The sequence below is a fragment of the Sinohyriopsis cumingii genome, chromosome 2 (assembly GCF_028554795.1).
Source record: "Sinohyriopsis cumingii isolate HCF-2022 chromosome 2, ASM2855479v2, whole genome shotgun sequence".
NCBI lineage: Eukaryota > Metazoa > Mollusca > Bivalvia > Unionida > Unionidae > Sinohyriopsis > Sinohyriopsis cumingii.
Window position 1 is genome coordinate 88,474,376 of NC_142962.1, and position 13,210 is coordinate 88,487,585.

Sequence of the window (13,210 nt, forward strand, 5' to 3'; positions counted from 1 at the left end):
TCTTCTATATCCTTCCTGATTTCCTCTCGGAAGAGCTCTTCTCTCAGGTCATCGGTCACTTTTAACATTCTGACATTCTCTATCTCTGTAGGCTTCGGTATCAGGCTTTGCCTGACACAATGTAAATTCACGTAAGCTTCGTTCAGCTTGGCTAGTCTTGAACACAACTTCATATAAGGATGAGTCAACAATGATTGGTATGACTGCTTACTTACTTAGTTGGATTAAAGTGATTTTCGCTCCAATGGAGCATGTATCACTATTTTATGCACGCACAACGTGCTATTTAATTACTCCTGGGGGAAGGAAGAAGAGCCACATCCCCCAGGCTTTTATGTGTTCATGGAACACTTATTAATTAGGCCGTCATATCGAGGTACTATTTACTTCCTAGCGATCTGGATGTATGGCCGATGTGAGTGGGATTGCACCCAGCACGCACTCATTGCTTAGGTTGCATTGCTTTGCTGATTGAAACGAGTGGGATTGGACCCAACGCGCACTCGTGTATATTGCTATGGGGGCATGCACTGCACGCGTGATGTTTGATATCCGGTCGCGGCAGAGGAGGAAGAAGAATATGGATTGGGAGGCGGTTCATGGCACAGTTTTAGCGTTTCTAAGCTCCAGGGTATAGTTTCTAAAAGTGTCGTCCTGCATAATTTGGAGGATAACTCGGTGCCGTTTTAGAGTAGGTTAAAGATAGATACCCAGGTTGACAGCCATGGGTTTTGATGTTGCCACCTTGTGTAGCGGGCGCTGATGGTCTTGGGTGTTTGAGACCACCTTGATTGGTATTGGTTTTAGGGTTTTAGTGGTCTAATAGTGTTGTTTGCGTTGCAGCTTTGTGCTGCTGGATCTGATGGTCTTTGGGTTTTAGACCACTTTATGCGTGTTAATTTGGGGTTATACTTCCTAATGCATATTCTTTGTTTTGCAGCCTTGTGATCTGATGGTCTTTGGAGTTTAGACCACCTTATATATTTGTTAATTTGGGGTCGATTGTTCCTAAATCTGATTGGGTGTGGACGGTCCTGATGGTCTTGGTTCAAGACCACCTTATACGATGTGATTTTTGGGTCCTGTCGGTAATTCTAGGTATTTGTTTCTGGCTGATACCTGGGTTAGAGTGAATGGATTCGTAGAGGTGTTAATTTTCATGCCAGACTGTTAAGATGTTGTTTAAGAGACATGAAAAGGAGATATATAAAGGTAGGAGAAAAGTATATATATATTTGATTTGTATTTGTTATTTTTATTTTATAATTTTTTTTTTAAAAATTTGTTTTAAAATATGTATAATTTGTTATTAAAAAAGATATGATTTAAAATTGTATGTGTTTAATAGTTGTATAATTTAGTCCTTATTTATTTTGTTTCTTTATCTTATTGATTTGGAGTATAAAACTTGTTCCACAGTTATTTAAATCATTTTATATAGTACTGTTTTAATTGATTCCTATTTTCCTATTTTAAGTTTTTGTGGCCTTGGTTGGTTTTTATTATTCGGGCTATGAATGGCTGTGTCAGTCTGTGAACCCACGAGACCTAGTTGGCTGTCATAAGTCCTAATTGCCTATTTTAAGTTTTTGTGACCTTGGTTGGTCTGACTGGAGACTTACAATTAACAATAAAACCTTTTTACAAACAAATATTTTAAAAATAATAAACTACTTTTGACAAGGTTGACAACGTTGTGAAGTCAATCTAGACTTCGACTAATGTAAGTCATTGGGCCATTGATTTACTCTACGTTTCCTAGCTATATACAAGAGATGACCATAATGGTCACAAAACAATCGATCTACTTGGTCATCATTTTTAGAAGTGACAATCAAAATAAGTCACTAAATGTTCTAAAGAATATCCAAGACTGCGTAGATGAAGAAAATAAACACAATATTGTCCTCACACCATGGAATATGTGCCTTATATTTTCACGTTAATGAATCGTGTCGTCTGGGCATTTCTTCTTATAAAGTCAATGATGTCGTCTTCCGAAGGTGGCAATCCATACGAATCAAAATACTCCACGCAACCTTCTTTTGGAAAGTAGACGGCTACCCAGTGGGTTCCTGGGAGATGACTGCTGTCCGTGTTGATGACATAAGTTTGATACTTTTGAGGTTTGCTACGAGAAAGTTCTTTAGCACACACGACATGATTCCAAGACGCGATGTACGAACTGTGGTTCAGATTGTAATAAAGTTCCCAGGTATTTATTTTTGTGTTGTTATTTTGTCTTGTTTTTGTTTTCACAGGTAATGGTAAGTCATCAATTCAATCAGAACTTTTTGCTTGAAAATCTCTGACAAGTAACCGTTTCTTCGCTTCGTCTCCACAGTTCTTATTTTCGTCGTCTTTCTAGCTTTATGAGTGTAAAGTCCTCTGAAGGAGTGTTTTTGTCGTCTCTTTCCGCCATATCCTTGTTGTGGCGTTAGCGAAGCAGGAATATCAAACTCGGTAGCTCCCAGAACATTTATAAGAGTTTCTCGTCGGCCCAAAATGTCTTTGCCCGTTTGAAGCAACATGTTTGCTTGCTCTCAAGAAAGCTTCTTTGGAGTTTTATTTGTCGATTTTTTAGAAATTCTTTGCCTTGTTTCAATGCGGAATCTTTCAAAGCGTGCAATCCTCGTGTCACCAATGGTTTCAACGCAAGGACAACCGAACAAAAGACCGATTTCAGCATATCTCCTAAACCATGTCCTCACTATCGAGCGATTTATCAGTACACTGGATACATGATTTAGAACTCGTTCGAGAATCGTTTTCGAAAATGGAGTTTCATCGTGACTTTCACTTTGGAGAATATAATATTTTGTCCCTGATCTCTTTTTATAGCAATGTTGACAGTGTCAAAATACGACTTATTGACGGGTAAATTGTGAGGATGTACAAATTCGCGGTGAACGTGATAGATGTTTCCCCCTTCCTCGTCATTGGTCGTGGCAGAATTAACTTTGAAAGGAATAACATGCAGTAACGGTACAGAGGTGTGTTCCACCACGTTGTACTCTACCACATCGGAATACACAAAGGTCAAATTAAGTCTTTCGTAGATTTCTACAAGGGATCCAAAAACCTTGTAAAATTCAAATTACTTGTGATCTTTAGGTTCAGATTTTGTGCTACAATCTGTGGCTGTCCACCCAAACTTTCAAACCATCTACCATTAAACCTAATGGACAACGTGTCGGTATCCTGAAAGTTCATCAGTCGGTTCTGTTCAGGGCTTTGCCAAACGCCGCCTGGAACCTGTCAGCAATTGTTTCAACCAAATGTTTACCGCTAAAATAATAGCCAGGTGGAACTTTCACAGTGTAACTGTTGAATGATGAGGTACTTGCTAACGTTGTGTCGCATGAAAACCCGACTTTATTCATCTCTTATTGCAATCGGACGTACAGCATTTCGACATGGAAAGTTTTTTCTGTTTCAGTGATTTTTTTATTTGTGTAGGGTAAATCATTTCCACCAAAACCACTTCCCAATCGGCTTCGTGATCTAATTAGATGGCCTGAGAAAATTTGGCCGTGTAACAACACACAGACATTCAGTCCACAGTCACATACGGTATCGATCACGTCTTTGGAGGATGTTTGGATGAGATGTTTTCGCATGGGTGGATGGGGCTTTGGGCAGGACGGACACCACATCCCAATGTTTGGCTAAATGAGGAGGGAGTCCTTTCCTTTCCTTTGGGATTAGAAGGAGGATGGCTTCTGAGGGTGACAGCTTTGTTTGTTCATTCTTTAAATCAGTATTTTTGATATTGTAATGCATCACCACTGATTGTCTTTGCGTCGTATTAACTTAATGACAGGCATCACACTTCGTGGAGGGGTTCTTTCACAGTGGACTAAATCGGGACAGTTCTTGATTGGACAAATCCAGTAAACACTGTAACATGCCTGATCCCTCTTTGACTTTGATTTTGGGGGTAGGTACTTTGTGAGCATCTGCTCTGCAGCTAAAGAGGAGTAGGGTGTAACCGCTGGAGGAGAAGTTTTGGAGACGCGGTTTCCATTGTTTCATCAAATGAGGAAGAACACTTGTGAAATTGGATTTAGCTGGCATCATCAGCAAATGAGAAGTGGAAGAACCTGAAGCTACTGGAGACACGGTCACGGTCGCTGCAGGTCGTGGTTTGCGAATGTAAGGTTGCGTCCTGGCAGAAGTGTCGTGATGAATGAAAAGTCTTAAGCGATCGTCTTCTTTGGCTTCACATTGTCGTTTCAGAGTAGTTAACAAAGAATCCCACATCTCAATGTTGAGAACCTCTGCTTTCTTCAACGGCACATTGGACTTAAAATCTTTAAACTTCACCGTGTACGTGTAAGCTGTAGTTCTTAATTTTCTAGAGGAGCGCTTTTCCGTCTCTCGAATGTGGTAGTACTTTTCAGGGTTTACTGGTGAACTTTGATTGAGTGTAGACTCTCTGGGTCTGGATTCTGGCTCACTCATTTCATCTTCAAAATCACTGGCATGAATTTGAGCCAAGACTTCAACTACTGTGCGAGGCCATAAATCATGTTTCTGTCGCTTATTTTCTTCTCTTTTCTCCACGAAACGATGCAATCGTTTCGTCTTTACTACGAAAAGTAAAATGACTACATTTTAAACGCCATAGGTCCCTATATCGCCGTCAAATGAGTGTCTTCCCTACTAGTATTCATTTCACTCTCAAATCGACCAGAACAATGGAAGAGCCCACACCTATCGAACTACTGATGAAAGCTTTGCGAGCTGTCACAAGAACGTTTTCTTCAAATAAGCCGACGGACTACTCCCCCTCCTTTCGATATAAATGTCAAGATACTTGCTATTTCCGTAAAAAGAAAGGGCATTGAGCTGCACTGTAAGGACCATCCAAAAAGCAAGAAAGGACTCAGAAGAGACAGAAGTCAATATAAATGTTATCATTGTCAAGACAACGGACATTTGTCTTCAGAATGTCCTAAAAAACAGGACCAAGAGGAAGAGAGGGGTTCCGGACAGGAAGAAGATGTACCCTAATAAAAGGAAGAACTCAGACATATCAAGAAAGAACAAAAAGAGAAGAAAAGAAGACCAGGAGAAAGTGAGGAGAAGAGGAGGAAAAACCTGTGAAGGGAAAGAAATTCAAAAAAAAAAAAAAAACAGAGATTGAACAAGACACATAAGTTTATGAACTTATTAAAGTGTTGTGTTGTGAATTGGATTGTAAAATTTGTACCAGAATAGACCAGACAGAAAACAAAAGTGTCTCTTGGTTTTGATTTTTAGAATATGGAAGTATACTCACGCACTCACACACGTAAATCATGGGGCAAGAAAGGGATTTTGAGTTTTAATCGATTTTGGCAAAATTAATGCTAATTCTTTTCGAAAATGGGTGAAAAGAACTGTTGGGTGTTTGTTTGTTTCTTTCTTTTTTTAATAAAAAAAACTCAATAACGGAACGTAATCAGTTTTATCTGCCTGAAACCTTCGCCACGGTCAAGGCTAACATTTTGACTGGCTCCGTTCAAAGATTTGGATGAAATCAATAGGGGTGGTATCGCAGGTGTAGTACGAGGGTTGGATTGTTTGGTTCGGGAAGGTCTTTTTCTCTTGGGTCGTATTAAAGAAGTCTGATACATTTGTTTCAGACTCCTTAACTCTGCCAAAAGTCTAAGAGAACCGTCAACATTTGATTTTTACTGTCCTCCATCTTTCTTAGACCTCGTTTCTTCTCTGCTGCTGATTCTTCTTCCTGTCGTTTCCTTCTTGGAGAAAAGCTTGTTCTGCTTCTTTCTGCTCATATAAAAATTTCTCCATTCTTCTTCTTTCTGTCCCTGTTTAAAATTCTCGACGTGTGGTAAAATAGAAGAAGGTGGCGAAGGTACTGGTACCGGAGAAATTCTTGCGAAAAAGAAAGAAATCCACTTAAATCCCTATTAAAATCGGTCTCTTCGGGAAGTAGGACTGTGTTGACTTTGCTAGCCGATGCTATACCATCGCTTCTCGTCTCCACAGCCGGTGCACCCCAATTCATCGTCTTCTTAGTTTCCGTCATGTTTGAAAACTCTGTCGCATTGATTCGCTACGCACAGACGCTAACGCATCTATATAGGGAATGTGATGTCACAGGCAGCTCTCTTCAGATTGGAAAACAGACTCCGTACCATGACTGAATTTTGTAACGCGTATTGTGATTGGTGAAAAAATTCTATCTGTTTCGATCCACTCTTCTATTATAAATAAACAGATTCACTTTATTCTCTTCACCTGTTCTCGTCACCAGATGTAGACTAATGTTGAATCATCTACTCTCGTATCGTCGATGTTGTCCCGTACATACTAACTTATATATGTGAAATCATCATGGACAAGCATCTGGATCACCGATACGAGCGTTTGGAAAAGAAGAATCTATGTAGAGAGATAAGGCTGTCTGAAGAGCGACCTCATCTACGGTCCAGAAATCATACGAAACCTGATAAAAAGAAGAAGACCTATGCGACGCCCTCTATGTTAATGGAATGGTGTTAACAAAAGCAAAGGCCCTTTTCAGGGCCACTCATGTGCCTCGAAAAGATTTGTTCTCTTGCCTAAGAGAAGGTTTCGTAAATTTTATAGTTAACGTATGATAGATTGATGTTCATCAATCTATGTCCGTATGCTGTATGTGTTATATATGTCTATGTCCCGCCAAACGTTCTAGGTTTTTCCCGCTCTTTGGTCCGATTGAAGTCAGCCATTTGCAACATTTTTGCCAATTTCCAGTACCGTCAAGTCACATCTCTCCCATTCCTAATTATCCTAGGCAGTCCCAATGCATTGTCTATACATTCTTTCAAATAGTGGTGAACCTAAACGTTCCCACGACCTTTTGACTGAGATTTCCATAGACTCTATGGTATCCACAATTACTACTCTTGTCCGAACGATGTTCCGAACGAGGACGAATCATCTTTGCTTGATAATTTGCTCATATACTTCATTCATCTTCCAATTCGATGTGTAATAAACTGGTTCGACGACCATTGGGCAAAAAAGATGAGACAGAAGTAAAATGGTATATATGAAATTTATGCAACACTAAATATTGTAATTATTTGTATTTATAAGCAGGTCACGTTATAACATGAAGTTATATGTATGCTCCTGGAAATCTGGTTTGCGCATTCACCTTTATTACTTATGATAGCACCGTAAAATATAAATTGTTGCTGTAAATACCTTATTTGTTGCTATTTTTGATGATACACATGCACATAGTATCATGTTCTTTCATTCTAGACACAAGCTTTTAATTTGTATCCGAATGTAAGCATAAAAAAAGAAAAACTGTAAACTGGCTTGATATCAATGCTTGGAAACAAACTCTATTTCATGCAATATTTCGCTCTTGTCCTCATCTGGTAATTTTCTTACGTACCAATATTATTCTTATTGCATATATTCTCCTTCATTTCAAGTCTCATCAGTTATAGATTATAGAGATGTGATGTTTATAAAGATGAAGACGATATGACGACGGTAATTAACTTATCTTTGTATCTAGCGATCAGTTATGATTTTATAACAGTCTTAAACAAATGTTGCAAGACATATTACATATTACCGATAAAATATCAAACTTCAAGAAGAGAAAATGGCAGACTCAGTAACCAAGACATTCATTATACAGACATGATTCACCTTTAATAATCAACAACATTCAAACTAACCTTAAAGTTAAAGCGGGCACAAACAATTGGAGTCAAGCCATGCAAAACACTGTTTAAAGGATTATTTTCGCAATGGCTTATTTTTGCTATATCAGCGATTATTTACTTTAAAATGAAAATAAAATGTATATGAATATTTCAGACAATGCTAGTAAAATTACCTGGTTCAACTAGTATTTTCCTCTGTGTATGATATGTCTTCCATATGAAACATAACTGACATAATCAGCTGGTCGTAAATAAAAGACAATGCAGAAAAAAATCTTGATAAAATAGACGAGTCAATACCACATCCCTATTTACCCCATGTACATCAAAAGCTTCGATTATAGTTACTGTCCACTTTTATTTCACTGCTGACATTAATGTAGTCCGACAAATCAACCCCAAAATTTGTATTGATATTGATGGACGATATCTGGGTGTGATGTCACCTGTTATTTAAAATGTGCAATTTTGCTGCAGGCAGATCTTTCCGGACCAAACCTGCGTACACTTTAGACAAGTACCGGTTGTTGTTAATAGCCAGATCTAGCGCGAAATTCAAAATGGTCACATGACAGATGGTTGTACTATTCCACGTGGATTTACAAGTCACTATTGATAGGATTTGCTCTGAAAACATGATGTACATGTCGCAAATAGAACCCTTCAGCCGACGGTAGCTCCACAGCTGCGAAATATACCGGTAAGTGTAGAAAATGTACACTGATGTTTGCAGCCGAAAATGGCTGCAAACTTTTGCAGCTTTTAAAGAATAGGTGAAATCAGTTCCTAAACCGAACCAATATCGTCGCGATCGAGGGATGATGTATCGGCCTAACATTAATGAAGCGTTTAGACATTGTTTCATCCTTTCTAACGATCAAAAGTTCTCAATGTTATCCATGATACTCGAACATACATATTTTATACCGTCGAAATAATCTTGAAGCTCAGGCCTGGGTACTACACTACTTAAAACGAAATTATTTTTCTTTTCTTGCATTTGAACGGAATGAGGATTAGATAAAGTTGGTCTGGGTACCAGTAGTCATGGTTTGCTTACAGTCTGACTGATCCGGCTGTGGGAACACTTTCGTTTGTCTCAACCGGCCCGTTATGGTCTGCATGCAGATACTGGTTGACTGTGATGTTTCACCAATGTCCACATTCTTGTAAATGGCCCAAAACTGGTGAAGACGAACAAATGAAAAGGAATAAATGACTGTCTTTTATATCCCCATTATAACACAGGCTACATTATCTATCTATCTATCTATCTATCTATCTATCTATCTATCTGTCTGTCTGTCTGTCTGTCCGTCCGTCCGTCTGTGTGTCTGTCTGTCTATCAATCTATCTATCTATCTATCTATCTATCTATCTATCTATCTATCTTTCTGTCTATTTGAAACAAATACCTGAATAATGCTCATACTTATTCATTGGATCGTTTGGTTTGAACGAAAGATTGGCATGTGAACATGCAAGATGTAATAGGACTGTAGCAGACAGGGTTAGACCACAACGTCTTTATATAATACAAGTGAGTAAGAAATTTTAAAATGATTTCAGACAAAACCATGTTCGAAAATACGTTTGAAATTAGAAATTATTACATTGTCAGCATTTCTTAATGACATTGTTTACCAAAGTATATTACGAAGTATATTACGAATACAGCATGCACGCATGCACGCACGCACGCACATAAATACATATATAACTACATGAAACTACAATTATTCCAGTTATTTGATTTGCATACTTTCCTGGAGATGATTTGATAAAAGGACAAAAAGAGGAAAAGAAGACAGGAAAAGGATTTTCAGAAAATGCCTATCCGTTAATGTGCATCAATATACTGGCCTCTTTCTAAAACAAAATATGTTAGTTTGTGAGGGTGAACATTAATTTAGAAAATTTACATTTTAAAGTGCCTGGCTTGATAAAATAAATATCCGCCAGTTTATAGATATTGAATGAACAAGTTTGATAAATTAGGAAAAAACTTACCTTCGGAACAAAAATAAAAGTCATGGTTACTGCGACATACACCTGAATCTTGATAAAATTTAGCAGGTACAACATATCTGGACCTGAACTGGTCAGAATGAAACGACTGAAATGATATAATATAGAAATAGTATCAGTCAATGAATAGGTTTGACTTTCAGGATTCATACCTTTACCAACATTCTCCTTCCTCTCTGTTGACAATAAAGATAAGCCATTAACGAACGTGTTATTATTATGGGAAGAAACCTCTTCATTCGGTCCATGTTTGAATAATTATGCACGGCACAGAAACTAAGCATGCAAGACATAATACAGACTGACTAAAGATAGCTATAATTTTTGCCTAAATCCCCGTTTGTTTGTACCCCTTACCGATTTCAATGACAAAAATCACCAATGTGATTAAAAAATGCACATAACTTAGTCACTTCATTCATTGATTTTTAATTCTAACGTGACAGTGAAGGGGGTTACCCAAACACTGTCATCATCTGCGCGTTATATAGTTAACGGAGTTTCAATACTAACACCGCGCCATATTGGGTACACTATAAGCGAGTCCTATTCGATAACTCCGTAAATTACCGTAAGATTGAGAGTTGGGAGTTACATCCCCTTGTACACAGATATATAGAGATTTTACCGCTTGATAAATCTACGTCTGTGGCATATTTGGTCGTTGTAATTCTTTTCCTTTGTTTGATTCGACATTGTAAATATCGAAAGCTGACAACGTAGTACCTACCTTCTATATACATACATGTGCAATACTGCATCTGCCCTTCCGCTAATAATGGAATTGTCCAGGAAATGGAAACGGCGGAGGGCATGGTCATTATTTCTTTCCATTGAAAACTTCCTTTATTATGAAACGCGCAGACGATAACGGTCTTAGCCCCCCTCCCCGGTCTTATTCAGGTTTTAAATCATAAATCAAAGGAATCAACTAAGTTCTGTACATTTTTTAAAAAAAATTTCATGTATATTTTTGGTTTTCTTAATCGGTGGGGGAGTACAAACAAAAGGGAAGAAATATTAAGATTTTAGATAAATAGGTAAATTTGTGTGTGGGATTATTTAGGTAAGCAGAGGTGTATGCAAGCATAAATCAGTAAACAGTGAATAACCGTTGGGTAATGCTGTTATCTCTTTTGTCATTCCGAAACGATGTCCTAATTTGCTTGTGTGAGGAAATACAAAAGTCTTCTCAGTCAAATGATGGAATATTGAGTTTTAGTCATCTACACGGGTAAATATATATCCGAACCAAGTCCTATCTTAAGTGGTGCTGCTCATGGATCTATATTAGGGCCTCTTTTTTCTACTATCCAGCACACTCTAACACTCTCATAGATCTTTGTGATGATGATTCTACATTGCATCTATCTGGTAAATCTCTACACTCCATCAAAAATAAGCTTCGAATCGACCTAAACAATATATCAGTTTGGTGTCATCAAAACAAAATGCATATTAACATCTCTAAAACGAAAGGTATGTCAATCGGGACAAGGCAGCGTCTATCTACTAACATGGATTTACTTCTAATTCAAAATGGCTTCGACGTATATATTGTACAAAAATCCAAAACTTCTTGATATCTACATTGAATAACATCTCTGCTGGAATGCACATATCAATCACCTATGTAAAATGGTAGTCAAAATAATAACTCTGTTAAAACTGCTTTCGAAATTTCTACCTCCCCAAATCACTTGAACTTTATTTTTCGGATTATATCCTACCACTGATAGATTACAGCTGTACCATATGGGGAAACACTTACAAGTATAATCGGTCCAGAATTTATAAACCCCAGAAAAGGGCAGCCAGAATAATACTGAAACATCATGTTATGACTCCCTCGAATGTTTTGTTTTCACGTCTGCAATGGCTACCTATACGAAAATGTATTCTTTATTTTAAAGGAATCATGACATATAAGTCTTTAAATGGTCTTTCTCCAGATTATATCTCTAGCATAATTGGACTAAGGTCATCGAATACTGAGCGTAATCTCCGATCGGCGACTAACAACGATCTCCAGATTCCGTGGTCGAAAACCAATCTTTACAAAAGCTCATTTACTGTACCAGCACCTACTGTATGGAATTCCTTACCAAAGAGGATACGTAATTCAACTTCCCTTGCTTCTTTTAAAATATCATTAAAGAAATTCTTTCTTGACCAGCTGGAAAGACATATTAAAAGCTCTGAATAGAAAACTTTATCATCATATCCATAAATGACATGTCCAGATCTTATTCGATATATATATATATATATATATATATATATATATATATATATATATATATATATATATATAGTACGCAAGACCTATGCTGAAATGCATGTACATGGGTATTGAATAATGTTCATATTTGTTTGTTTCCCAGTATAGTCACACATATTCATTCTAGTTAAATATGCATGAATGAGTGTGCCACGATACCTGGTTATGTGTATGGTCTTGTGTTTTTATTTTTTTGTATTTTTTTAAAACATAGCCGAAAACAAAATATGATGACCACATGGCAGATGGGTCAGCCATGAAATAATGTATTAGCCTCGTTAAAGATAGTTCATTATTTCCTATTATTATTATTATTATTATTACATGCCAGTTCAACAGTATGTTGACTAGAGCACGAACATACATACATATAAAGCTGTGGAAAACATGTTGACTAGAGACCGAACACAACAGACTTATACAGCTGCAAAGTGTAGTATGCCTACAGCTGTATTAACCTCGTGGTCCCAAAAATGACTAGCAGCAGGTAAATATTAATTTCTTCATTTATCCATTCATTCCATTTAATTCAGTTATTTGAGAACAAAATGTATATTAATCATTCGTTAAGGTTCGTCTACGCACATTTGAGAGTTGTATTTCCCTTTCCAATATTCATCAATTTGGGAATAAAATATTATATACATCAAAACTGTAAGTATTTCAAAGTGAATCAAAGGGTCAAGGAAATTATTTAATGGTGTAATGGTAAACACATGAAAATAAAAATCAGAGGATTAATGTCATAGCTAGGGACCTGAAGTTTTCATTTTTAGATACAAACGGAAATCTCAGTTTTAGTACGGGTAACGAATAACCTGTTGAAACTTTTTTAAGACCGTGTTTGAATTGTATTCTTATGTACATCTGACTAAATAAAATCACACAATACCTAAAATGTTCATGAAAATGCCCAAAATTCTTTAAAAGACAAAGGAACTCTTAGCATCTCAGTCCAATCACTATCATACTAATTGCAACTCCAACAGCTTGGCTAATGGCTTAACGACTTTGCTATTACACGCGACATCTTTACCCAACTCACTACGACAATCTTGATTGACAAAAGTAGTTGTAAAATTAAAGTTAGTCGCTCGTAATAACAGTGGCCATTTCGGACAATCGAAGGATCCTTGTCATTTTTCAATATGTTGGCTATAATGTGCACTACTTTTGTTCACATGGCGCAATATGGGTGGCGGAAGTAAACAAAGCCATA

The 13,210-nt window shown here is 37.3% G+C and overlaps 1 protein-coding gene across 1 annotated transcript in view; it reads right to left on the bottom strand.

Annotated features, from left to right (window-relative positions):
* Positions 1-8,698: 8,698 nt before the first annotated feature.
* The window catches only part of LOC149805338 (putative G protein-coupled receptor CG31760), an 88,155-nt gene continuing 83,643 nt past the window's right edge, over positions 8,699-13,210 (bottom strand). The window contains exons 11-12 of the mRNA XM_089934106.1: positions 9,693-9,798; positions 8,699-8,866 (exon numbers count right to left, since the gene is read on the bottom strand). Coding sequence (XP_089790232.1) covers positions 8,699-8,866; positions 9,693-9,798 — 274 coding nt within the window. The remainder of the gene's footprint in view (positions 8,867-9,692; positions 9,799-13,210) is intronic.